Source organism: Fulmarus glacialis, unplaced genomic scaffold (assembly GCF_000690835.1).
Source record: "Fulmarus glacialis isolate BGI_N327 unplaced genomic scaffold, ASM69083v1 scaffold46509, whole genome shotgun sequence".
Taxonomy (NCBI): Eukaryota; Metazoa; Chordata; class Aves; order Procellariiformes; family Procellariidae; genus Fulmarus; species Fulmarus glacialis.
Genome location: NW_009233488.1, coordinates 26,006 through 53,743, shown reverse-complemented (window position 1 = coordinate 53,743; position 27,738 = coordinate 26,006). Strand labels below are relative to the sequence as shown.

General features: G+C 48.1%; 1 protein-coding gene across 1 annotated transcript in view; it reads right to left on the bottom strand.

Moving 5' to 3' along the window:
- Positions 1 to 27,738, bottom strand: part of PTPRS (protein tyrosine phosphatase, receptor type, S) — a gene marked incomplete at both ends in the record, with an annotated part of 76,109 nt that overhangs the window by 22,990 nt on the left and 25,381 nt on the right. Inside the window, 12 exons of the mRNA XM_009585328.1 lie at positions 157 to 250; positions 657 to 910; positions 1,438 to 1,535; positions 2,213 to 2,803; positions 6,349 to 6,466; positions 8,265 to 8,291; positions 8,737 to 8,930; positions 10,383 to 10,688; positions 16,667 to 16,811; positions 16,981 to 17,114; positions 18,005 to 18,586; positions 20,747 to 21,016. Coding sequence (XP_009583623.1) covers positions 157 to 250; positions 657 to 910; positions 1,438 to 1,535; positions 2,213 to 2,803; positions 6,349 to 6,466; positions 8,265 to 8,291; positions 8,737 to 8,930; positions 10,383 to 10,688; positions 16,667 to 16,811; positions 16,981 to 17,114; positions 18,005 to 18,586; positions 20,747 to 21,016 — 2,813 coding nt within the window. The remainder of the gene's footprint in view (positions 1 to 156; positions 251 to 656; positions 911 to 1,437; positions 1,536 to 2,212; positions 2,804 to 6,348; positions 6,467 to 8,264; positions 8,292 to 8,736; positions 8,931 to 10,382; positions 10,689 to 16,666; positions 16,812 to 16,980; positions 17,115 to 18,004; positions 18,587 to 20,746; positions 21,017 to 27,738) is intronic.

Sequence of the window (27,738 nt, the reverse complement as noted above, 5' to 3'; positions counted from 1 at the left end):
CCCACCATCCCACTCAGACTGGCCACACCTTAGCTACTCAGAACGTGGAGCACAGATACCCCAAAACCACCCTTCCCAGGCTCTCAGGTCACCATCCCATCCATTACATCTGTTTGCTCTCTCCCTACAGCTGGCTTCAGTTTCACCCACACTCACCTCCTCCAGGTCCATCTCCTCAGGGCTGCCCAAGGGGTTGAGGAACTGTCCTCCCCGGGACTTCCTTAGAGGCACCACCACAATGTAGTAGGCCCTTAGAATTGGGAATAATCAGAAGAAATAGAAGGAATTAATCTCCTATGAGCCACAGAAGAAGAGAGTGCACACACTAATGTGGAAGGCTAGGTTTGCCCCAACAGCCCCACTGGCCCAACCCAGCAAGTCCCTTATTTTTAATTTAGCACAGTTGTTATTGCTGCTCCTGGAACAAGCCTGGATTCAGTAGCAGCCCCACATTACATGTCTCCTCATTTACTCCCTTTGCATTTCTTTAGCATCCCCTGTTAGCTCTAGAAAGTAGCTCCAAAAGACAACAGTAAGCAAAGCTAACAATGCAGGAACACACCCTCTGTCACTGCCCTTGAGGGTTTCTACTGTGGACTCCAGCCGTCAGGGCTGACCTCTGCAACATAAACATCTGCAGTTTAACAAAAACCTACTGGACAGGCACAGAGCTCTTCACATCTGGGAGAATCACCACCACGTTGCCATCAGCATCAGGCTTGTGGGTCACCTCTGGCTTCTTTGATAACATGTCAGCAGCAGTCCAGGCAGCAACATTCTGCTGCAAGCCACCCATGCTATTGCCCCGGTTCATGAGAACGAAGTTGTAGAACGTGCGGGGCTTCAGGTTGGTGATGAGTTTCTTGGTGGTGCGGCCGTCCACATCGACGTTCAGCCCATTGTACTGGATCTGTGGGAGACGAACAAGCAGCGAAGTTGTACCATGAGCGAGGCTGATACTCTTCAAGCAACCAAACTCCTTCCTCCCCATTGCTTCGGTTTGCAGAGAATGTGGGGCACTCAGCTGTGCCATGCTCCACCCAGCTCTGCCAGAGCTGGAGCAAACACAGGAATAGTGTTTGCCACATCTGAGTGGGAAGCCGTCTGTCTCTTGTGCCCACTGCACAAGAGGGTTCCCAGGTATAAGGCAGATGCAGGACAAAGCCTTGAGACTTCTCTGGGAAGAGAAATTTTTATCTGGAAATGGGTAAATTGTAGTAACTTGCCTAGGGAGGCAATGATTTGGTAACAGAGGTGGGAATGCAAACCAACAGCCCTGATTATCAACCCATCTCCTTGATCTAGTGATTAACCATTATCTGCCCATATCTGAGAACTGAATCCAGAATTCCTGCCTCTTAAAACCTCTTATTCAAACCAACAGTCGAGACTCCCAGGAAAATGAGAAGGGAGTTCTGACTGCTCCCTTCCACTTGCCTTGTATGGGGTGGGAGAGTTGTAATTCTCAGGAAACTCCCAGCTCAAAAGGACAGATGTCTTTGTCACCATCTTCACCTTGAAGTTTTTGGGTAAAACTGCTGAGAGAAAAGTGAGGAGGAGGGGGAGAAAGGAGAAGAAAAGGCAGCAGAGGGAAGGAAGAACAAGAAAGAGAAGGAAGAGAGTGTCAGGCACTGGCAAAAGGGCCTGCCCAGTCTGGGTCTGGCTGCCGCTGCAGGAATGGAAGGGCTCGCTCCCTCCTTCACACTTTGCTTGAGTTTTGCCAAGGTCCACCTCCCAGTGCTCCCTGTCCCCATGCCTAACCCCCGGGAGGGGTGAGGGAGGGTGCGTGGCTTTGCCCACACATTTATGGGTCTGGGTGGCTGCTGCAGGAACAAGGTGCTGGCTTTCTGAGCATGCTCAGGTGAGGAAACCCATTCCAGGTCACGTTTTGAGTTTTTTTGATTTTTCTGTTTTCTTTTGGCTGCTTGCAAAAGCTGAAGAAAATACTCTTCCCACCTGTATAGCGACTGGCCCCCCACTTCAGGTGCCAGTGAAAGAAGGGTGTCCGGACTTAACTCAGAAGAAAGTGGTAAAAGGGACTTACCTGGCACAAGGCAGAGAGGAGCTGAGGGACTGAGTGTGAAACCAGAGTGCTTTGCATTTACTCACGAGCCTGGCTGAGCCTGGCTTGACCTCTCCAGCTCTCTGCCTCCCGGCACCAGCCCCGGTTACAAGGAGAGAGAGGGAGAGAGAAGGAACCGGTAAGTCCTACCTTGATCCAGCTGGAACGTCCGATACTGGACAGTCGGGCTGTATGGCCCGGGGCCTTTACTGGTGTGAGCACGGATTTTAACATCATAGGCGGTGTTGGGTTTGAGGCCGTTGAGGGTGTATGAGTTCTCTGGGGAGGGGGGCAGGTCTTTTTCCAGTGGGTTGCCGGGAGAACCGGCTTCCCGGTAGGCCACGGTGTATTTGACGATGGCTCCATTCCTCTCGGCCAGCACGGGGGGGAGCCAGCCAAACTGGACCGACATGGAAGTGATGTTGCTCGCCTCGAGGATTTGGGGGTAACCCTTGGGGATGTCTTCAGGGGTGGTGAGTTCCTGCACAGCTTCCTCCCCAAAGCCAGCCCGGCTTTTCACGGCCAGCTTGAAAACATATGTGGCGCCCTTGTGGATGCTGGGAGCGGTGTACTTATCCTCCAAGGCCGTGAACTCCAAGGTAGCCAGAGGGTCGACATCCTTGCGGCCAAACTGGAGGCGGTAGCCCATCACCTGGCCTTCTGCATCCAATGGAGGCTCCCATTTCACCAGAAGAGTGTTCTCCTCTGTCTGGTGCACAGACAGGATGGGCTTCCCTGGGACTGGGAGAGAAGAGGGACACCTTCAGTCAAACATGGGACAGGGTGGCTGGTGAGGAGATGCAGAGACTCTTAAGCTGCAGCGACAGGTTCCTCAAATCAGTGGCAAGGTTTCAGCTTGACTCTGCGTACTTTAGTGTACCCCCCTGTAAACCGAGCTGCTGCTGCTACCCACCCACTGTACAGGTGGATGGTCTCTATCAAGTTTAGGCAATGAGGTGCATTGCCAAATTGTCAGCTGTGAGGTGCTGACACATTTCTGGAATTATTTTCTTCTCTTTCCTCAGGATGGAAAGGTGTGCACAGCTCCTCCCGTATCACTGGATCACGTACTCTCCCACAGCTGGGAAGAACAAACTCAGGAATCCTCACTCCCAGCCTCCTATCCTAATCACCCGAGCAGATTGCTTCCCAGGGCAGAGAAGAACAAATGCAGAGTTCCCCAAACTCCTGTCCTCTCTCTCTCTCTCCACTACACAGCACAACTCGTGCAGAAAGAGACTGGAACAGATTGGCTCAGGCTGGGAAGTCCAGAGCAGCTGAGGGTGAAGTAATGGAGGATGGGAAAGGAAGTCTGGGCAGCTCCAGGTCCTGAGCAGCAGGCACAAGGCCAGCTAAGCGAGTCTGGCAGGCATCTGATTACCCAGTTGGGTACAGAAAGAAGGAAGCACACAGAGTGTGGAAACAGAGCCCAAAATCTGTATGAGGCAGAGGGTAAGGAGAGTTGCTGCTCACTCTGTGTAGTTTCTCTCCTCTGGAGGAAGGGACAAGAAAGCTGAGTGTTGGTGTGTTTTCAGTTACTCCCTCCTTAACCTGTCAGTTAGTTCCTCCACATTTGGGGGGATATGGTAGGAGCTCAGCAGTGTTGTGCCTCTGTCTAATGAGCCCTGGCACTGCCCAACTGCTAAGCAAGCCCACAGCCACAGTTAAATGACATGTGTAGGCCCAGTGGTTCCTGAAGCTGGAGAAACCAGAGCATTAATTCCAGCAGCTCACGCGTCATTTACACTCATCTCCACTATTAGAGATCTAATTTCCTTCTCTCCGCCTTGGTATTTCTTCTGGTTGAACAGGAGGAGGAGAGAGAAGGGAGTTAGGAGAGATCCTGTCCCGCTCTCGCAGCACGAGTCCGACTGAGGGTCGGCAGGTTGGAAAGCTGTAGTGTGGCTCACAAAGCGAGCAGGAGGGAGCCAGCAGGGAAGGATGCTGCCTGTGTCAGGGATCCTGGCAGAGTCAAACTGGGGAAACCACTCTGCCTGCTGTATCGACTGACATCTGAACACGGGAATGAGGGGTTGCCTCTGAAACAAATGCTTTATTCATTTTAAACTGCCAAAGAATGGCTAGGGAACAGTGCTGGGAGAGCCTCCCTTGGAAATGCCGAAGAAACCCATTATAGAGAAAAACAATGCCATTACCTTTATGTTTTGGTTTTTATCACAAATGTTACTATAATCAGCTGAGCTTGAAAATATTACATTTGCACAACAAATATAGTTTGGAAGAAAGGTGAGAAGAAAGCGCGGGGGGGGGAGTGTTTTATTTTGCAATTGGTTTGGACAGTAAAGGAGAAAATTGGATGTATTACTGTATTTAAATTCAGCCCCTAGCCCTGAATGATAGAGAAAGAAATCTCTCCTCAGAAGGTATATTGACTCAACACTGCAAAGAAGATAAGAATGTTACAGAGCCATTTGAAAGATTTTTTTTAAAATAGCTATTTCAAGTTGGGGGAAATTGAGTTTTGGGTAATAGCTGCTGTGCTGGAGAAAACATCCCTCTGTGACTGATCACCTGCACTGCAAATCCTAATGGGGAGAGATGAGGGAGGGTGACAAGAGAGAGTGACAAGGGATGGAGGTAGAGAGAAAGGCTCCGGGAGAGAAAAATGAAAAGGGTAGAGAGCCTCTGGAAGAAAGAAACGAGAAGAGAGAACCAGGGAGCTAGTGAGAAGAAACATGGGCAAAGCCGGAGGGGGAAGGAGAAGAGGGCGAGTGAAGGAAAAGGCTTCTGACAGCGCACTGACACTACAAGGCATGAGGACAGGAGCCTGGATGCTGACATCCAAAGGTACCCTGCTGTAACATCTGCAAGAGTTGGTGTCCTGGAAAGCAACCTTGTTTTCTTGCGTACTGCTCTCTTAACTAGGCAGGAGAGGCAAGAGGGGGGAGAAAGGCTGAAATCCCATTCACTTGTCTGAACACAAGAACATAAAATGAGATGAAGATGTGAGTTAGGACAGGGAAAAACCAAGGGTATGGAGGGCAGCCATGGCTCCAGCTCTGTGTGTTCCAGGCCAGGGCTCCTGAGCCCCCTCTGTCCTTTGCACTCGACTGAGTGTCTGTGCTGCATCCAGAGCCTGAGCAGAGGTTTCCAGGTTAATTATGCTGCACTGACCGAAGGCCTTCTATCCCTGCAGAGGCAGAGAGCAATGTTCTTCCAGAAAAAAGGGATGACGTCAGTTTATGCAGCTGCTACAGGCAGGGTGAAGATGACTGCCCCAAAACTAAGAAAATGAACAGATAGCCAGGGTTGGGAAGTTAGTAGAAAAAGAAAAGAAATGAAAAGGGGAGAAAGCCATCATCTGACAGCAGGAACAAAAGAAAGAGCACAAGCAAAATGGGGTGAGAGAAGGTAACCACAGTCCAACAAGAGATGGGCTGGATGAGGGACAACTCCAGGTCTAGGCACCATAGTTTTCCTCCACTGCACGAAACCCTTCCCATACTGCAGAGCAGTGGTTTAGCCATGAGAGCAGAAACCACAGGAATGCAGATGCTGAGAGGACAGGTGGAGTGTGTACCTCTCCTTTCTGCCTGCAGCACAACAGCATACCCTGCTGCCCTTTGTCATTTCTGTTTAGGCCCTGCCATCCTAGCTTGGCACTGCATCCTCTGTATTGAGGCTGACAGACACTTTGCCACAAAGAATAGGTCAAAGGGAGGAATGAATCCGGGTGGTATGTGCAGACAGAGCCCTGGTCCCAGAAATGCTTGCAAGGAAAGTTCAATATTGTCAGTACTTTTCCTTCTGCTAGTCCTGAGCAAAGAAGGGATGTATATTCAGACACGATACTAGAAGAAGAGTGAGCAGCATAAGCCACCACTGTCTTCCTGCTGCTATTCAGATCTTTGAAAGTCAACACCATGACAGCAGACCTCTGGCTCTCTTCTTCCCCAGGGTACCTGTGTGCACCAAACATCAAAGCTACACAGTCTTAGACCAGGCAGAGATTCGCTTTACTTCTGGTGCACTGGAATTTATAGTACAAGAGATTACAAGCAATCAATTCATCCTCTGTTGCATTTCTGGGTGTGTCTGGGCTTTCTGCAGCACTGGACAGAAAATTGTGTCATTTAGTGAGGGCTACCTGTGAGGAATGAAGGGGTTTCTGCCTTACAAGAAATAATTTTGTCTTCGGGGCAGCATGGCATTTGTTGCAAGTCTGTCCTTCATGAAGGGAGTGGGATGAAAGAAGCTCAGTCTGGAGAAAGAGCTTCTTGGCTTTAGGAAACCTGAATCCCAACGGTTCAGGAAGAGACTCTTACCTGCACCCTTCGTGGTGACCACTTTCGGTTTGCTGCGAGCACCATCTCCCTTCATGGTGTAGGCGGCTACGGTAATGGAATACGCAGTCTCAGGCTGGAGCCCAGCAATGATCATTTCCTGTTTGCAAGATTCCAAAGGAAAATCATGTAAATATTCAGGTACATACACACATGTAGATCTCTCCTCCTTGCAGAAATCTCAGCCCTTTTCTAGCATGCAGAAACACTCACTGAATCTGAAACCACGAGACACTCTGGGGCAACTGGGTATATGTGGCAATCGGCAGGAGGATGAGCTCTACGTTCCCTTAGCCCGAGGCACACAGACCCCGGCTGCAAACAGTCCCTCTGTAAACACAGCATGTCTCTGAACCAGGGCCCTGGTTCAATGCGTCCTCTTCCAGATCTACCTCTCACACATTCCCTATCTCAACACAAACTGCTTCAGCCATCAAAATGCTGTTGTGCTCTTCAAAGTGTTCCTCTTCACTATGCCGTCTCAGAGGAGGTTTCAGCAGTTTCAAGGAGATTACATTTTTTTCTCCATTACCCCCCTCCCATTTCTCCTCAGAGATATTTTTTAATGCCTTCATAATATTAAAGGGATTGCTTTAACGCAAAGTGCAAGATGACTTTTTCTGCTTGCACGCTAAAGCTCTCTGCTAAATCCCCAATACCCTCCTTCCTCCATCCTCTATCAGCCTCACCACACCTGGCTCCCAAGAGCTTTTGTTAGAAGACTGGCCTCAAGAACAGCCCTTTCCCATGAAGTATTCAGCCCTTCAAAGGGCTGCGTTGTAAAAAGGAATACCCATGCTAAATCAAACAGGATGAGAGCATATGCAGCAGGGTTTTCTCCAAGGCCCTGAGAAGGAGGGAGATGTGAATGTTGTGCACATTTTATGGCCTTCCTCTCCTCTCACCCCACACTGCCCCTTGGTACTTTCAATATTAAATCTGAAGGCAGCACTTGGGAAGAATTTGCTGGTCCTGAAAATATCTGTATTGCCCCCAGAGCTGAGCAGGGAGTGGAACAGCAGAACATCAAAACAGCGGGATTTTTATCAACAAGTTTGGAAGCCAGGTCTGTCTTCTAGGAGTCAAGAAACCTGTTCTGCTTTCACACTTGCCACTGAGTTTTATTAAGATTTTAGGCAAGAGACTTTGCCTGTCATGTGACTCAGTTTCTCCATCTGTAAAAGAGAGGTCCCTCACTTTTGTAGGGCACTTGGCAATCTCCAGGAGACATGAATACATTCAATTTAGTAGTGCATTATCTTGGGACCCTGCCATTCCAAGAAGGAAATGCTTTTTCCTACTGCTTTGTAGCTGTAAGATCACGGAAAACATTCAGCATTTTAGCAGAAGTAGCAAATGCCAAACAGCCAAGCTGATTTTAACGTCTACTTAAAAGGTAAAAGCATCAATAGTGATTCAGTGCTTTGTATCAACGACGATCTAAGAATCTTGGCCCTTTAAGGGCTCAAAGCATTTGTTCATGCCCTGTTAGCTTAGGACTTATGGGGCTTTGAATACCCAGTGCTTTTCAGCCTAACTATGTTTTTCAGACACAAGCCAGAGGTGCTTGCAGACCAGCCCATCTTTAAGCATATGTTCAAGGTAGTCCCAAATTCAACATCCCATCTGCTTCCCCATGGAGGAGCAGCGGACTCATCTTCCCTTCAGAGCTGAGGGGAAAACCCTGCAGTATTGCTGCGTGCTGACAAACTACACAATCACACAGGGTTGCAGAGCAAAGTGAACAGGGTAGGGACAACGCATGGGAACACCAACAACAGGCTTTAAAACAGGCACACTGGCACTGCAAAGGAAAAGGAAAATATCACACCACAATAGGAAGTGGGAGAAGGGAAGGGACAGAACCAGGATGGGAGGATTTTTACTTTTTTACTTACGTATTCAGCAGTGTCATCTGTTTCCCACTGGGCAGAGAACAAGAGAGGTTTTGCACATGAGAATACAAGAGGGGAAAGAAGGGAAAGACAGAGACACAGCATGAGGAAGGAGTCCCTGAGCAAGCAGCCACACAAGGTCAGAAGTTACCAGGCCAGCATGAAGGAAGAAGTAGAGTGCGAGAAATTAGTAGATTCCACTGTGGCCTTCGCCTGTCTTAAAAGACTTCCCAGACACAGGGAGCATGGATGGTTATTTAGTTCAGTGCCGGGACAGCAGTTCATACTCTTCCACAATAGCTACTGTCTAGGAGTGCAAATGAACTGCAGAAATACAACATATACCTTGTCACAGAGACACTCATCTACTTTCTCCGGCATTATGTTGCTTGGGTGAGACAAGGCGGCTGGAGCACCCACCCTCTCAAACCTTCCACGAGAGAAGAGGAGATTGAAGTAGGAGGGGAGTCCTTACCTGGGCATCAGCCAGCATGACATCCTTGATCTGGGGCAGCCCCCTGGCCTCTCCGTTCTCCATGCGTACATAATGGACCTGGTAGCCGCGAATCTGGCCATGCTGGCGGTTCTGGACTGGAGAGCGCCAGAACACTTGGATTGCAGTTGAGTTCAGCACCTCCACCTCCACTTTCCGAGGCGGCGCACTGGGCACTGCGAGGAAGGGAAGAAAGGGGTAAGAGTCACTTGGGGATTTCTATCTGGAGCCTCTCACTTCGGCTATGGGACATGTGCACACTGAATCTACAGTCCCGAAAGGAGGGGGAGACTTAACAAACTAGATATCCCATCATCTGTCCGTGGCCTTTATTCAGTGAAACAGGGAAGCATTTCTGGGGGATCTAATCTGCATGGCTCAGAGATATGCAGGGAAACAGGTCCATCTCATAGTCCAGCCATTCTTCCACAGGCTCCTTTGTCCCCAGTTTGCTCAGATGGAAGAAACCATATAGTTCCAGATCACATTCTGAGGGCAAAGCCAATTTCTAATGAGCCAGAAAAGCTCTGGTCCTGCCTGTGGAATGATAGGGTGGAAAGGATGCGGAGGGGAACCTGCCCTTGGAGTTCCCTTGTCTCTCAGGCAGGGCAGGTGGGTTGGTGGTTATAGCCGCTGCACAACCTCAGGACAAGAAACAAGAGATGTCTTGGACGGAATTTGGGCTGAATTTTTGGAAATGATGATGATGATGATGATGATGATGATGATGATGATAATACAGTGCATGACAGCTTCATCTGGAAGAAAATCATACTTTCTCTGATCAAGGTATTCTATCCATTTGGATGTGGGCAGATGCTCAGGGAAAACAGGACCCACACTGGGGACAAACCTGTTGCTTTTTTAAAAATTCTTTTTATTTGGGATGGAAGAAGAAAGCCTGAGAAGTTTGGATTTTACTTATGTTATTTACTTGACCTATATTATTTGAGGGTCCTACCTCACCTTCACAGTGAGGGTGGTCTCCCTTCATGCACACATTCACATTTTTTCCTGGTTTTATTTTACTGTAGAAATACCAGGAAAGTTCAAGTCTCGTTGTCCATGTTTGTGCTAAAAGTCTCTAAGCTGGGCCACTGAAACGGAGTCTAAATTGTTTGTCATTTTAAGAAAGAGATTATTCCTTTTTACCACTAACCAAAACTTTGACTTAAAGAGGAGCTAGTAACAAGGAATGTGTGGGAAGAACTCTTAATATTTTAAAACAGTTTCTGGCAGCAATCGTCTCCTCTTCTCTGATTTCATTTCCTTGCTGCCTCAGCTGCTTCTTTGCTCAGTAAGAGTATCTTTTCAGGGAAAGTGGTGCAATCAAGGCTCAGAGGCTTGACATTAAAAAAACACCCAGAAATAAAAAAAAACAAACCCAACCCTAAAGCAGGGAAGGACAACCCTACAGACCCCACTGCTCAGAGGGGCTTAGGGAGATGGCAGCAAAGGATGCTGCACGTCACGGAGGCTCTGTTGAGGCCCCATTCTGGCTTTGCTCTTGCACCATACATCAGCCACGAGAAGGGACTCGACGTGTCCTCCCCAGCGTGGGAAAAGCCCACTCCAGGGACACGTATTCACCAGGGGACTCGGGAGAAAACCAGAAAAAGTGCAATTACCATCTTCATCTGTCCGGACGATAACCGGCGAGCTCTCCGGGCCCGGCCCCACCTCCGTATGAGCCACGACAGTGATGCGATACTCTGTCCACTTCTCCAGGGACTCCAGTAGGATCTGACTGGTGCTTGGGGGGATATCATTCACCTCCTTAAGCTCCGTGTCCTCAGAGTCCAGCGCTCGATAGTAGACGCTGTATCCAGCCAGGACGCCATTTTGGCTTTCGGCCGGAGGCGGCCGCCAACTTACCAGAATGGCGGTGGATCTGGTGCTGACGCATTTTACGTCTTGAGGGGGGGCAGACGGTTCTACGAGGGGGGAAAATTCAGGAGGGAAAGGGAAGAAGGGGGAAAAAACAAAAGATGGGAAAGATAAAAGAAAAAAAAAAGGAAAATGATAACAAAAAAATCTAAAATAAAACATACAAAAATTTGGTTTAGGAAGATAAAATTAAAAAAGAAGAGAGCTTTTTGTTGTTGTCTTTTTTTTTTTTAAATGAAAAGAAAAAAAGCCAACGGAAATGAAATGGGGCATCAAAACTGAAATGTTACAAAGCAAAGGACTAAAACAGCAAGCGGGCTAGCCAAGAGGGGTCCTGCTGTTTCTAATAAGTGTGGCTGGCACAAAACTAAGGACCCAGCTTTACCCTATAAAAGACTTTCCTTTAGCTCCCTGTTTTACAGCAGTCTGGCAAATCCTGCCCTGGCTGGTAAAGCACTTTTTTCCAAACTGCAGTCTCTGGGATCTTGAATTTCTTTGAAGGCATCTGTGAAAAGTAAGTAAGAAAAGCAAATCCTTTGCCAAAAGGCTTAAATTTAAGAGTCTGTACCTCCAGATGGAAGTTATTAGTTGTCCACAGACTGAAGGAGGTGAAAAAACATGGTAATAATGCCCAGGATATTGCCAAGCAATGAGCCCACAATGTGTTTAGATAGGAGGGTTTTAGAGAAAAGACTTGCAAAGGAGTGAGGCAGCGGGTTTGACAAGGTATTCAGGTACCCAGTGGGATTTTCAGAAGGAGCAGCAGGTCTAACTCCCGTTGCATTTACTGCCTAAACTACCTCAAGGTATTTCTGAAAGTCCTAGGAGGACACCTTTGGAAACGTGGCCCTACGCAGCTGCATGTTCTCGCGGTGGCAGCAGACAACTGTCTAAAGGCTGATTTTCAGGAGATGGGGAAGGTGTAAACCACAGCTTTTTAGTGCAGGGCTGCTCACTTTCGAGTTCACTGAGCTGCAGTAGGTAATTTTTAGCATGGTCTGCTCAGTAGGAAGCAGGACACTGACACCAGCTCCGTCAGACACTACGTGCCGCGGCACACGCTGCTATGCCATAGCCATGCATGAGATACAGGGAGAACTGCAAGAAAGACAGGTTTGTCAGTGGAGATGCCACAGATCTGAGACCTTGATGAAGTCTCGACAAAGAGTCTGCCACTTCTGTACCCCAGCCGTAACCTGGGCACTTCGGGAAATCTTAAGCCAGACTTCTTTCAATCACTAATTACAATCAATTAGCCCAGGTAAGCAGAAAGAGTGATTTTCCAGGCAAATCTGCAAATCCGATCTCACCCAATACAGTCAAACTGCAATAAATAGCTTTTAACTCTCTGCAGACACTGCCAGAAACTGGGGTGTCCTTACAAGCCCCCAAAGCATCACCTGCAAGAAGCAAGAGAATAGATAAATGCCATTTCTCATTTCTCTGTTGCTTTTTAATCAACAAAAAGCTCTTTTACTGAGGAATGATTTTTTCAAACTTCTTACTCCCATCCCTGAGTCACAAACAGATGTTTAGGCCCAGCTTGCCTTGAGGACTCTGCTAAATCAAGTCACACTTTTCCCAGTTCACACTGGAGTGAAAGCCACACGCTTTGTGTATGCCTCCATCAAACAGAAGTCAGAGGGTTTTGCAGAAAGGGTGAAGATAGTCCTTACACTGCAGTGCTGAGCACTCTGTCCAGTAGGACATTTGGGTGTTGTCCTCCTACTTCCATGCTTTATTGCTATGCTTTGGCTGTATTTAAAATGGCAGAATGAAACCCTTATCCTCAGAAATCCCACTGCAGAGGGTGACGATCCCCGGCCATGGCTAGCCACGCAAAATAATACAAAATATGTCAAACAAACAAAACCAAAAGTAACAAACTGGAAAATAAAACATAAATCAATCCAGTAATTTAAAATAAAAAAAATCAGAAAGGAAATCATAATAATAAAATAATACTGATATAAAAAGTGACTCCTTCCAGAACATTCCCAGTCTGTTTACCTACCTTCCATGCTTCAACTGCTAATTTATAAGACTTTCTTACGAGAGAACAAGAGAAACTGAGCTACAAGGCCAGACCATGCTCCTGGTGGGTTTCTGCACATGACTGGCTTTTAAAATGCCACCCTGCCCCACTGCTACCTCCCCTGACTGAGTTACTCCCCCACTGCCGTGGAACCCTAGCTATTGCAGTAACGGCAATTTTGGACCCCAATCTATTCTCTTTTACTAAGCTACCTGTACAGAGACCAGAGAACAGGGCGGCAGATTCCCACTGATGGATCTCCTTCACCCTATAGCTCTCTCCATCTGCTGTGATCAATGCAGTACCAACACCTCCAGAATGGAGGTGCACTGCTCCTTCCCACACCCCAGAAGCAACTCAAGTCCCTTTCAGGGTATGGAGGAAAAGACTCAAAAGACTCTTCCAGTGCCTGCCATGATACTGTTCACGTCTTTTTTCTCCCCATCAGGGGCTGGTAGTGTTAAAAGCCACCTTTCCTGCTTGGCAGTCCAGCCAAAGCCACCACAGCTGAGAAACCCACTGCAGAGAGGGTCTGACCTGACCTACCCTTTCCATCCTGAAACTCATTATGAAAGCCCCAGTAAGCAGAGCCGGAGCTCCAGCTGGCACTTGGGTTCACTGTTTGCACTGGCAGCTGCTGCGCGTGGTCACGCTCGCTTGCTCACTCACCCTCTACGCTCCAGCACAGGGACCTACCGAGAGGCCCTGGAGTGAGGCCTCCTTTTGGGATGGTTTGCACTTTCTCTGGTCAAAAAGGTAGGGTGGGTGGGTGATGGGGGAGAAGACCCAGATCCCACCCGGACCCCCTCCCCTTCACTCTCATCGACCACAGCACCTGGATGAAAAGAGCCACCAAGTGCTGGCTGGCCATACTGGAGACGCATCTGGGGAGTTCATGGCACTGTGAGTTTCCTTCACAATCCAGCCCAACCTGCGCGACCCTGGAGACGTGCATTGCGCGCGTGGGGACAGCATCGAGAAGGTGGGAGCTGTGTGTAGGAGGCAAAGTACTGCAGCCCAAACTGGAGGCTGTGAGCTCACCTCTGCAACCAGCCCCTTTGCTGGAAAGGGAGCCACAGCACAGGCAAGAGCCTCCCAGCCAGCAGATCATCATCTTTGTCTGCTGGTCTCTCTTTTTACCAGGCAGACAGCTCTTTGGGATCCCCTCCCCACCCTCCCACGGGCTCCAGGACATACATGAGTGGGTGCAGACCCACGCACGTGTGTGTAAGCCTGCAGCGACAGGGTGGACTGTATTTGTGAATCCGCTTGAGACCAGCCAGTACTCACCTGAACTGCATCTTTTACATGCTTTAAAGTTGACTGTCCAAGCCACAAGAATGACCCTTACTGACCTTGTACAATACAATGTTTTTTAACCCTTTAGGTACCATAGACTTTGTATAAATTTCGTTCACTTCATATACTGTGAGGAAGGGGGAAGGGAAGGAGAGCAGAGCTAATGGGTGGGGAAAACATCCTTTCTTAGGAAGGAACAGAGGGTAAGAAAGCCCCATTGTTCCTCTACACCTGCACACGCAGCCTCACAGCACCCACCCTGCCACCCCTGTCTGTTGACGCATGCTTTGCGCTCTGAAATTTCTGAGTAGGAGAGTTGCCGAGGAGCCCTGGGAAGGTCATGGCTAGTTAGAAAGGGCAAAACAGCTTCCTCCAACCATGAGATTCTGTTATTTTTACAATCTACGTCTCTGGTACTTGAAGAGTTAAAACCCAGCTACTTCAAGAAGAAAAAGATACTTTACCTTTAGTTTAATGGATTTTACTTTGGTTATGATGCTCAGGAGGAGCCACCCTGACAGGGAGGTGGAGGGTGTTGTGCAGAAAGGTGTGCAATGCAGGGAGGGCTGCGGCATGCAGGCACATGCTTGCCAGCTGAGCTAGGAGAGGGAGAGCACTGAACGTCTCAGCAGGCTGCGGGAGGACGAAGGAGGCTTTGCTGTTGCAGAGACAAGATGCCATCGTGGTGTGAAACCGCCCAGCAAGAGACAGACAGACAGAGAGCAGGGAGCTGTGAGAGCATGCAGGCAGGCAAGCAGACAGCAGATGAGAAAAGAAAGAAGAGCCATGGAGTGGGCCAAGGAGGAGCTGAACGGAAAAGGAGCTGCAGAGGGAAGACACAAAAGCCTGTCCCGAGCCAGAAGGTCTGTGAGCCGAAGGATGTCGCCTGGACCAGGGAGAATTGACTCGTTCCTCCAACAGCCAGCCAGGAAAAAATGTTTCACCGTGTTACAGGACACTGACAGCTCCCAGCTGATGTTCTTACGAGCGTTAAATTAATGAAACTATCCCTATGAAAGCTGAGCTACAGAGAAATAAACCAGGCCTCATTATGGGCAGGTGCCAAGTTAGAAAAAGCCCCAAATCCTTCCCCTTTCCCGGATCCCCTTCTCTTCACCCTTTAGGGAAAAATTTTCAGCGTCACTAAGCCCTACTGCCATCAGCTCCCATGCCCCTCATCCAGCGTGTTTTTATCGAAACAAAAAGCACAAATCCCAGACCCTCTTTTCCTCCCATCCCCACAAATCTCAAGGAGGGAAACCCCTTGGAAAACAGAAGCACAGTGCGAGTAAGTTTGACACTTATTTTTCAGGTCCTTTCATTTTCCCCCACCCCACAGTGATGCTCCCTCTGACAGTACCATACTGGGATCAGAACCAGCAGATTTGCAGCAGTCAGGAAAGGATTTTCTTTCGATACGTAGAGAGAGTAAGGGAAAAAAAAAAAGGAAAAAAGGGGAAAAACATTTGAAAGAAAGAAGAAAACAAAGTATATTTGAATGGACTGGAGGCCTGAGAAAGCCCCAGTACGGAATTCTGTCTATGCAGAAACAGACTCCCCTTTCCTCCCACTCCTGGGGGGAGAGAAAGAGGAGAGAGACAGGGGAAAGAGAGAGAGACAGCAGGACGTGACAATTAAAACGGAAAGATGGGGCAGGCGCCCAGCCCAGAGCCCGCCGCTCTCCCTTGTTAAGGACTCTGAGAGATGGGAGCAGGCGCTCTCTCTCCTCACACTGCTGACCAGAGCCATTTCTGAGTTAGTTCTGCTCCCGGCTACTCCAAACTGCAGCGGAGTGATTTAGTAGAGATGAGAGGAGACAGAAAACACAAAGAACAGCTGCCACAGCCACTCATGCAGTGAAAAAACACCTCATTTAAAAGCAAAGATCCGTGAAAAGCCCAGGTTGAAATATTGCCATCCAGGGTTATTGTCCCCAGGGCAACAGTGAAGGGAGACAATCCATTAAACTAAAACCAGCACATTTTGGTTGCATACGCTCCATCCTGGTGTCATTAATATCCCCCTCACAGCCTCCACATGACTCTCTCCCGCTCTGCTGGAGCCCAAATGGGACCGTTCCCAGCGCTCGCTGGGCCAGCAGGCCTTCCTTCCCTTGGCTACGAAGTTGCTCATGGAAAAGAGCATGAGGACTGCTTTCCCAAAGGCTGGTGAAAACACTGGACTCTTGATTAACCACCTTCCCTTCTCCTCTTCCTCCCGATTCCCCCACCATCTCCCTGCTCCATTGCTTGTGCCCCCTTTCCAGACAGCTGCTGCTCAGTTTCTGCTGGTGGACAGGCAAGCTGCTGCGCAACGGTGGGGTGCCATCCTCCCTGAGCATGCTCAGCACCAAGGGCCAGCGTGGCCCATCCACAAGCTCTTCACTGCTCCCCACCCCATCAAGTGGATGGTGCTGACTGGCCTCCCATCGCCCCCCCAAAGCATGCACCAGCTCCGCTCTTCGTTCACATCTCGTCTATCTGGGTCAGCAAAGGGAGAAGGCAGCAGGTCCCAAAGCTGCCCGCCCCGCTCCCCTGCCACTGCCCGCTTCCCTGCAGAGGAACCCCAGACATGTGAAACGCCACAGCACCGCAAACGTCTGCCCCACAGCTCCGTACCCCTGTGCCCGCCATCTCTGGCTCCCTGACTGTCTTCCCCTCAGAGAAGGGTGGGAAAAGGAGAGACACCTACTAGACTGCAAGGTGCGCTCTCTGACCTCCGGGGTGAAGGCCCCCAGGCCCAGAGCCGAGCGGGCGGCCAGCCGGAAGACATACTCAGTGTTGGGCTTCAGGCCTTCCACAGTGAAGGAGGTTGTTGGCTCGAAGTTCTTCGGCACCTGAGATGGGTGAGGGGGAAGAAAAAAATAAAAACAAACAAAAAGGAGCAGAGGCAAGCCCTGCCCAGAGACACCTGCCCTATTCCCCTCTCTCAGCCACCTTGGGGAACGGAGGGCCGGGATGCTCCTCGGGGCCCCAACCCTTTGCGCTGCTCCTCTCCGGACTCACCTCCCTGCCGTGGTCTCCTTCCTTATAGAGGAGCTCATACTTCACTATGATCTCCTGGCGGGGAGGGCTCCACGACAACACGATGCTCGTCTCCGTCTTGGCTTCTGCTCGGAAGTTCATCGGCTGCCCAGGAACTGATATAGAGAAGGAGCCAACGGGGCAGAGGAGGCAAGATGAGAGACAGGCAAAACCACATTAACTTGGCTGATTAGAAGACTCTTATCCTGCTTTATTCAAAGCCTGCGTGTGAAGAGCATGCCAGCAGCAAAATGCCACACTGCAGAGTGGGCAGGCCCTTCCTTTAAAGCAGTGGAGGGTTAAATCCCACTGCAGGACTCAAGCATGTCCAGAGCTGCTGGAGATGGAAAAGTCCTACTGGATCATATGCCTCTTTCTTAGCAGTGCACAATACAGCCCTTCCCGCTAATCCCCAGTATTGAAAGATTCTGGAAGTGGGAAACCCATGAGCAGCCTACTGGGGACACAGGGTTTCCTCACCAAGCACCCCACGCCATAAGCAGAGCACCCAAAAGCATGCTTGGTGACAACCTGTGATAAAACACCTTTTGTTCTCAGCTCAACACATCTGTGGTGACAATCAGGGCTTTGTTTTGCTCCCCTTTTAAAAAAAGGCAAAATAAGGCTCATTCCCCACTCATCTCTGAGAAGGTAGTTTCTAGGTACTTTAAGAAGAGTTAAGCTTCACCATTGCCTGGGCAGCGAGTGTTTTTAGGACTGTTAAAGACATTTAGAAAATGAAAGCACTAAGATACCTCGCTTGCCCCATCCATTTAAGCAACAACCTTTCCGAGAAAAAACAGATCAGAAATCATGCACCAGGCCCTCTGGCTCCAGCCACTGGACTGAGCTTCCTCCCGGAAGGTTACTTCTATTTTAATCAAACTGAATCAATAAAGAAAAAAATGCTCTGGTGACACGACAGCCACAGCCGGATAATGCTATAAGCCAACACCTCTCCCTCCTGCAGCCCAGTGCATCCAAGGTTAGCGACATGGGTGCTTACCTCCTTGCTGCGTCTTAACCTGGATGGGGTCAGAAAGAGGCCCGTCTCCCACGGAGGTGAAGGCCAGGACCCGGACTGTGTAGGTTTCGTCCTCAAGAAGGCTGCCCACCGTGGTCAGGAGGCTGTCGTCCACGTTGTGCTTCTGCCAGTTGCTGACGGGTTGATCAGGCTCCATGGTATAATATACACGATAGCCACGGATCTGCCCATTGGGCTCCACTGGTTCCTCCCACTGGATGATCATGGTGGTGCTGCTCAGCATTCGTCCCTGCACATTACGGGGAGCACTGGCCGGAGCTTGTTCCCCTGTGCGAGTGACCACTGACTCGCTGGGAGGCCCCTGCCCAATGCTGTTGACTGCAGAGACCCAGATCTCATACTCAGAGTTGGGGCTGAGCCCCCCAATACTGTAGCGTGTGGTGGTGATGTCCTCTTTGATCTGATAGGGTCCATCCTGGCTTTTAGACTTGTACTCAATGACATAGTAGGACACAGGGTCTGGATTTCCAGAGTCCCAGGTGATGGTGATACTTGTTGCTGTCGTCTCTGTCACCACTGGCGTCCCAGGAGCCTTGGGGAGTGCTGAGAATCAGGAAGAACAGACATTTAAAAAAAACCCACATATGCTGAAATGGTGCCTAATTGGGCTAGTTAGGGCTGTAGGAGCCAGAGGCACAGTACCAATCACAGTGCCGCAGTTCAGAAAAGTGCTGCCGAAATATTATGAACCTAGTTATACACTCTATTATCCTCCTTAAACTGCTCCATCAAAAGGAAAGTGTTCAGCTAAACATCTGGAATCATTAGCACAGACTTCAGCTGCACATCCGCCGGCTCACAAGGCAGTAAGAAAAGGCAGGAGCTCCTTCCGAGCATGTAATCAGATCTTCTGAAACAGCGCTGGCAGCCCGGCTCCAGCACTGCCGAGTCTCTCCATGTTTAGTGTGCAGGTATTGGTATAGTGAGGACTGTGCTCTCCAGAACTAGAAAACTATAAGTACTTGGAGTTCTTCCTCTCAAGCCACAAATGTGTGTTAATACTCATCTCCTTTGTCCCTCGTCCAGAAGACTACCTTTGGAGCTTGCTGGAGACTGCATGCTAAACATCGGACACCTTTATCAACAAACTTTACATGTTTTCCTCACTACACGTTTTAGACCCTTTCCAACCTCATCATCTCTAGACTTGAGCACCTCTAAAGCTCTAACTTCTCCTTTCATGTTCTGACTGGGAAAGATTGCAGATGCTTACATGCAGGAACACAGGGGGAACAGAATACAAATAAAATGACAAAAGGCAGAAGGTACCAGCAGGGCAAGATTCCCTATCTGAGGAGATAGGATAGTTGGAAGCAGAACCAATGTATCTTACACAGCAGCTTTTAAAATTGATAGTCTAAGACAGGGAAAAGGGGAAGGAAGAAAATACTCAGGAAAATAAAGAGCACCTCAGTCCAGCCCCAGGTATCCTTCTGCTAGTACATGAGCCCACGCCCTGTGCAAAAGCTCAAGATTAGTGTCATATCAAGATTCACTAGTCCCTAATTTCTATTGTCAGACCTTCCTTAGTCGGATGCACTGATACAACAGGATTGTTTTTCTTCAGCCCTCCCCTTCTCTGAAGTATTTCTCCTCCTCTCCTCCACCCGCCCGCATTCTCTCCCACCCCATCTCCCCCCACATCCCTCATGGGCAATGCCAGCACTTAGAGCAGACACCAGCTCATACAAAGAGCTCTACACTCACCCAACCACAGGGGCATCCTGCTTGGGTTTTAATACTCCCCTGCTGAGGACAGAATAGATTGAAGATTGCACCCGTGCTCCTCTTGGGAATTGCTAGCTGGAAGCTGGGGTTATTCCCCCTCTTGCTGAGGCAACAACGGCCACTAAGATGCTGGAACTAGGCTCTGTTGCAAGGGCACACATGCCAGAGATCCTCAGGGCCTTGGCTGAATCTCTAACCCTGGAACAGGATGGCATGCAGGCTTCAAGCCATCCAAGGCTCCTTGCAAACTGTCCAGCCAGCCTCATATCCCAGGACAGAAACAAGCATGCAAGAGTTTGAATCACGGTTTTCTTCATAACAAACACCTCAGTTGTCCTAAAGCGAGGAAAGATCTCAAGCCACCAGCTTCCCCTTCACTGTGGATTTCTTTGTGTGTGGGATCCCCAAAGATGCATGCACAGATCCCAGCACATGGCACTCGTGGTGCACAAGTTTGTCTTCCTGCTCATGCTCACATACCTACACATGTACATACAGGCTTGTAACAACAAGGACTTACATACATGCAGTCAGGCACCCACATGCCCAAACAGCCATGTTGCTCCTTCTTCCATGCACACACACACTCATGCATGACTACCTTTTTACATGCATAATTGTGTCCCCACGCTCCTCATGTGCAGGTCAGACAGTCACAAGCTCACCACATGCAGACAGATGAAGACACAAGCAGAAACAGGTACCCACACAGTCACACAGTGACATTCCCACTCATGCACCAGTGAAGGCTGACTGGCACGACTACATATCTACAAATGCTCACATGCATAAACATGACACGTGCCCACATTTGCTTTGCACAGACGTTCTGTTACGACCATGCACCCAACACGTGCCTTGCACATATATACACCCATGCGGCAGCTCACACTCTGGTGCATGCACGCTCCTACAAACATGCACAGTCGGGGAACCCACGCACTCGCTCACGCAGGCGTGCTCACACTCTCTTACATTTCACCGTGATCTGAGCAACGGCTTCTATGACTCCCAGACTGGACATGGCCACACACGTGTAGTTGGCTGAGTCCTTGACATCCGTGAGCTCCAAGACGTTACGGCCCACAGGCATGTCATCTTCAGGTGTCAGGTCCTCTGCTCCCTGCATCCATTTGACGTATGGCATGGGCGAACCCACGGCCACGCAGGTGATGTTGACGTTGCCACCGGGCATGATTTCATGGCTGACAGGCAAGATGGAGAAGCGAGGGGCCACACGGCGAACTGTGGACGAGACGCACAGAGGTAACAAAAAAACAAAACAAAAAACAAAACAAAACAAGAAAGAAAAGAAAAAGAAGAAAAGGGAGAAAAAGAAAAAAGAGCAAAAGATAATTTAAATATAGATGGGGTTTGTCATAATTTATTTTCTTCCTTCATTAAAAACAAAATGAAAACAAAAAAAATTAAAAAATCAAAAACCAAAAAAATTGAACTTCAAATAAATTTTTACTTCACAAACAATATATAGAATATAGACATAAAAGCAGTATTTCATAGCAACAGGGTTCCATTGATCAAGATTAGACCCATCACAGCACAGATAAATACACAAAAATTTATTAGCAATTTCTCATCTTTACTGGCAAGAGCTGGCATGGCGAGCGTCGAAAAATCTCCTCCACAGCCGCTGGGGCCCCCAGCTCCCCGCTCCACGCCCCGGGAAACCTGCTCCTCCCCTTTTCCAGTGGAGTCCGACTCTCATATCACCTTCTCCCATGGCAAAACGCAACAGCCCCTCCACCACCATGGCCTGAAATGGTCCAGGTGCCTCCTCCGTCTCCGGAGAGGGGCCCTCTCCCACCGGCCGCTCCGTGCCCGAGGGATGCTGCAGAGGTGGGGTGGTGGTGAGGAGAAGGCTGGGGTGGAGATGGAAACTTCTCAAGATTTTGCCTTGTTGGACCCAGAGAATCCAACAAAGAGAAAAGTATCACATTCCCAAACGCCAGAGAGACACCACTCGAAAAGTAAAGAGGCAAAAATGTAAAAAAGGGAGGAGAGGGAGTCCCTGGAGCGGGACAGAATTTAGTTAGTGTCTGCGTGTGAGAACCGTCCAGGGGGAGGCAGTCCCCCTGGACCGAGAAGGAGTGTGGAAAAGATGAGAAACTCTAATGAAATTTTTGTGGTTTTCGGGTATAGAAACCCTAACGAAGCCTCTTTAAGATCTGACACGGTTCCATTGATAGATGCAGCTCTCAGAGTCACAAACATCATGCAAAATAGGTAAAAAAGAGAGAGAGAAAAAGATAGAAAGAGAGAAGAAAATGCAGAGAAATATAATTTATGGGCGGCTAGCAAATGCCCACATGGATACTGAATAGAAAGAGAGTGACAGAGAAAGAAAGGAAGACAAGGAGAAGGAGAACAAGGAGGGGAAGGGAGAAAGAAGAGAGAGAAAGAGAGGGAGGGGAGGGGGAAACCCACTTTAATGCTGCATACTTTTTCTAGCTGATGTGACCCAATGTGGTGGCTCACATTGTCACATCTCAGCCCTGGCGGAATAATAAATAGAATAGAATTAATAAGAAAAACAAGGTAATGAAACTTTAACGTTGAGAAAACAGTGACATGTTCTGTGCATCTCCTTAGCAGAGAAGTGGATGCAGCTTCCAGACCTTACACAGTAAGAACATGGACACAAAGGGGAGGGTGCGGTTTCCTTGGCTCCATTTTCTGAACTAAACTGGGAAGCTGGATGGCCGAGGTGGGTGCTCTTCCTTAGGGGTGAAAGCAGAAGAACGGACAAAGGAGAAACGTAAGCAGATCAGAGAAGCCCTAGGGAGGGAACTGAGGGCAAGGTCCCATCCCACAAGCAAAGACAAAAGGATACAGACCCTGAGAAGTTACAGGCACAGCAGCAGCCTAAGGAGAAAAGGAGCACAGGATTCCTCCAGCTTCAGAGACAGCCATGCAGTGAACTCCCCTCAGGTAGGGTGAGCGAGGGGGCAGGAGAGTTAGGAGTGCTGGGGGCCTGAAAAATACCTGTCCCTGCTGTTCTATTCCCAGTAAACTCTCTGAACAACCTCTCTAAAAAATCAGCCGCAATTGCATCCATGCAAAAGCAATGCAAAGGACATCAAAGCTTAGCCTGGTGTTGCTCTTCCCAAGTCCTAGTGCCTTCAGATATCCCCCAGAACTATGTCTTGGGTTTTTCTAGTATTTATCTTCCAGCCCACTCCCCTGGCTGCTGCTCAACATTATGGATCTTTTCAGATGGGAATGGTGGTGCCAGGAGAGATAGTGGCTGTTTTCCATTTAGTGGGGCTTCGTTAAACAAAAGCCAAATACAGCCTCTGCCCCCTCCTGCAAGCTGACAAGGAGATGTCTTCACAGAAAGGTGTGTTCTTCCCATCGTGCTATCAGATCCTTTTCTGCACAGTTACCAGTAGTCAGGAGCCAAAGGCAAGGAAGAGAAGACTTCCAGATTTGTGGCATTAGGAGCTCAGAGATGTCCAAGGAGAATTCCTGCATGCATGGATTTGCAAAGAGAACAGATAGCATGCCCTCACCTCCAATGCAGCTGGGGAAAGGACTGGAATGTGGAGCGAGAGACTGCAAACTCACCTGGACACTAACACTAGAAGATGACTTTCTGCTTAGAGAAAGGTGTAAGGAGAGTACCACGGTATTTGCACAACCTCAGGCACCAGCACTGGCTCAAGAGAGCAAGCACCATGCTCCTTTTCCCTCCTGTGACACCGCTACAGAAGACTTTTAGCCCTAGACATGAGGGTACGTCCCTTTTGCCTACTCCATCCTTCTTCCCACTGCCTGCTTCAGGAGGTACCGCATTTCAGAAAATGGAGCCACGTGAAGACCACACCGGTCACAATCTGAGACAAGATGGAGAGAACTTGAAAAGAAACAAGTTGGGTCAACATGCAGACAGATCTGGGGTGGGGATGGCTCTTTTGAGGAGGGACTGATATGTAACCTTCTGGAGAGGGGAGGCAAGGTGGGAAGAGGTGAGGAGAAATGGGGAGACATATGCCGGATAAGATCCGGTCAGCAAACAGCATCAACAGCATCAAACAACGGCAGGTGGGATGCAAACACTGAGTTGTCATGGAAACAGAACACGACAATTAATTCAAACTGAGGCTAATCACAAAGAAATAAAACCGAACTAAAAGAGAAAGGGAAAAAAAAAAAGAAAAAGGAAGAACAAACCAGAATTTAATAACTGAAAAGCATCATTTGATGTATGGTAAAGTGCTGAGAATCGGAGTCTGAAGAGAACAGACTGCTGCTGTCTGCGTGGTTTTGGGCAGGGAAGGGAAGAGATCCACTCACAAAACACAAGCTCAGGGCCATGGTGCCGGAGCCGTGCAGAGCACGCTCACAAACAACTGCGAAGCAATTCTCCCCACCCTCCTCACCAGCACCCAGGGGTTTAGGTCAGCTTCGTGGGGTCTCAGGGCAGCATTACTTTTTGGCTGTTTTAACGGCATTTGTCACACTTAACTAATGGGAAGCAACCAGCACATCTGGATGCCAGCCCAAAACAATGCGCATTCTGTGAAAAGGGAGAATTTGGATTAGGGTTAGCGGCAGGCTAATGCAAGACCAAAACAGGCAGTAAGCACTCCTGTTGTGCATCCTGGTTTAAAAAAAGCTACACACTCCTGTGTGTGCGCAAATATACAAACATCCACACACCAGTCTAGGATGTGACAATAACTCCAACGTTAAATGCTGGAGACCTCAGAGAGTCCCTAGATACATCCCTGCTATGGCTCAGGGCTGTGACAACCGCATTTACTGTAACAGGAAATACTTATAGGGCTCATCTCTGGATATCAAGAACCATCACGCTGCTGTTTATTTTAATTGCTATACCACTCTGATTTGGCTGTTGACATGAGATTTGGCAAGCTGATAATCTCTGGGTCAGTGTTCAGGTCAGGGCCTAGGAGGAGGACAGCGGTGGTAGGAAGAAAGGTTGAAGTGCAGCTGCAGATTGAACCAAGAACATTTTCAGCTCTGGGTCCAGCTGGGTTTCACACATAGCAGCTGAAAGAGTGAAATTTTACATGTAAAAAATGTGGTGAAGAGATTCCTTCCATTTTTCTATCCAACATGTTCAAAGGACTGGAAAGAAAAGAACTGCCCTCTCTGGAAAGGAAAAGTTGGGATGGGGCAGTCAGGGCTCTACTTCATAGACACTTATCTAATGTTTTTACCAATTTCTGGTTTCAAGAAGCACCTTCCCTGAGTTTCAGGGATGTTTGGTTTCCATGACAGCTTTGTCAGACCTGTTTTACGAAGCCGACCTTGCATGCATACACATACGTGCATGCTCCATGTGCATGTGCAACATCTCCCGATATAAACATACAAGCAGGCACACACAAACACACATTTTCAATGGCCAGAAAAACTCTCAAGAGCTTTTTTCAAACAAGGATACAGCTTGTTACCGATAGAACCAGATTTCAGAACTGGAGCTATTTTAATTGCTACACCACTGTGATGGAAGTCAAATTACTTCAATGCAGAGAAGCCATTTCTGAGGCACAGAAAGATTTCTTAAGTGCAGTTAGTTATGAGTCTGTTTAATATTGTCTGTTGGCTAAGAATTTCACACAGGCAAATCTGCACCCCAAGTTCTGCTTAACATAACTTTCATTAGAAACTGAACAGATCCATAACTTTTCACACCCTTGTAAAGCCAATTGGTTTTGTTGCTGCTCACGGATGCAGAGAGGGTAACCCCGTTTGTGTTCTGTGAGTGGCATTTTCGGTGCATTATTCTTTTCAACAAAAAGGTACCAATCAACATGGCTAAGGTTCCCCACCACCACCACTCAGTTAAAAAGAGAACTGGGGTCCACAAGGTGAGAAATGTTTTTGAAAGGGACAGATTTTACAGACCTGATTGGAAGAGACATTGGGAGATCCAGGGTTGACTTTTGCAACACCAGAATCCATCCTTAAAATGTGTTCCCAGGATGCTGCTAGTGAGAGAAATCTGAGGACCAACCAACCAGTTTGTGCTGAGGAAACCCACCGGTTCCACTTTTTAAGCCCCTTCGAGATTAGCTCAGGGAGAAAAATGTTGGAGGAGGAGTGAGGTGGGGAAAGGAGAACGTACTAGACAAGAACCCGTCACTTCAAACCCCGATTCACATTAAACCAACTGAAAGATAAACGTATTTTATATCTTAAAGAAGAAATTAATTGAAAAAAGAAACAAAGAAAGTGAAGTGACTGGTTGAAAGCACCAAACAAAACCAAATGGTATTAAACATTTTGACACTCAGCAAGCTGCTGCTCCAAATGAGGTGAGAAGGCGGACATTATTGGCCATTTTGGTGAGACAGGAGTCATTCTGTCTTGCTCCAAAATGAGGAGGGGGTAAGGGAAAGGGTGCCAAAATAATGTGCAGCCTCTACATTATTAGTGAAGCTTAGATTACACCTGTCCTCCCCTCCCAAAAGGTAGTCCGTCCCTGCCCCTGTGCTGTCCATGCAGCCGCCTCTGCCTTCTCCCTCTCCCATTCCAATTGCAAGTTCATTCCGCTGGGGCGAGACGCTGTTCGGGTTTGGATTTCCGACCTCCGTCCCTCCAGAGGACGAGATACTTCCCTCCTCATCCCCATCTCCTTCCTAATTTCCTTCATGGTGAATAAAAATAAATAAGTAAATAGGTAGATAAATAAAGAATGAGACCAAGGCTTGGATTTGGTCTGGAGGAAATCCATTACCTTCCCAATCATTGTTACTTTTCCACTTAAAAAAACACATTAGTTGAGTGACAGGCTGGCTGAACATCTCTGGTCTTTTGTAATTCTTTTTTTTTTCTGTTGCTTTTTACAGGATTGAAAATAAAATAATCTGAACCCAATTGTTTTTCAAGCAGCTCTGTAACATTAAACACACACTTTACTACTTTATTTTTGTTATTTTAATTTGACAAGGTGTAATCTAATTTTTTCCCCTAAAACAAAGAGAACAGCGATGCAAAAGGTGTAAGAGACACAGGCAGGCAGAGATTTCGAGATCAGTACAGCACAGTGTTCCTGCAAAGTGCCCTCTATAGAGAGAGATACATATATATAGATATATATACAGTTTTGATTTTTTTGGGTTTTTTTTTTTTTGGGGGGGTGGCTTTTTGTATCCATTTCCATTTCCTGATACCCTTGAGAAATCCTTCTGCAGAAACACAGCAAAGTTGTTTGTTTGCTTTGTTCAGTTTAGAATTTCAGAGCCGAGGACACCCCAAACACGGACAGGGCGCTCCCCCACCCATGGAAGTGCTAACATAACGCTTAAAAATTGTCACAGAACTCTCCCTCCCTAAATTCCAGTGCCTGGAAAATGGCACTACAGGGGCAGCTGTATGAACTAGTGGTGGTTCTGCCTCCCTCCTTTTCCATTAAAGAACTTATCACTGCTAGTCTAAAAAGGTATTAAAATTCCTACATTTTAAAATATCAATGATTGTTTTGACCTTGTGGCTACTTGTTAAATCTATAGTGCAAGTGAAATTATTTCCTTCTAACCTCGACATGGCATTGAAAGTGAAAAGCTTAGCAACCATTCCACTTGTCTATTGAAGGATGGGCTGAGCAACCAGCAGCTCTGGTTTGATGGTCAAATTACATGAGCCAAACTTAACTCAGAAGCAGCTACAGGCTAAATTATTTGTTAAATTAGTCACATTTTAATATATTTTGAAGCTTTATTTCCTGAGGACCTAGGCACACTATTTCTGCGTTTTCTGTGTTTTTTGTTTTAATTGATTTCAAATAGTTTTGCTATTACGTGTTTAGCCCTGGCCTGTTTTCATCTTCAGTCTCTCAACGAGCTGAGGTTTTCCAGAGTGCCTTGAAAAATATTTGAAATTTTTTCAGCAGGAACTGGGCTGCAGAACCCAATTCTGGGTAACTAAGCACTGTATTTGACTCCCACAGCAGAAGCGGCAAGGCCTAAGCAGGCACA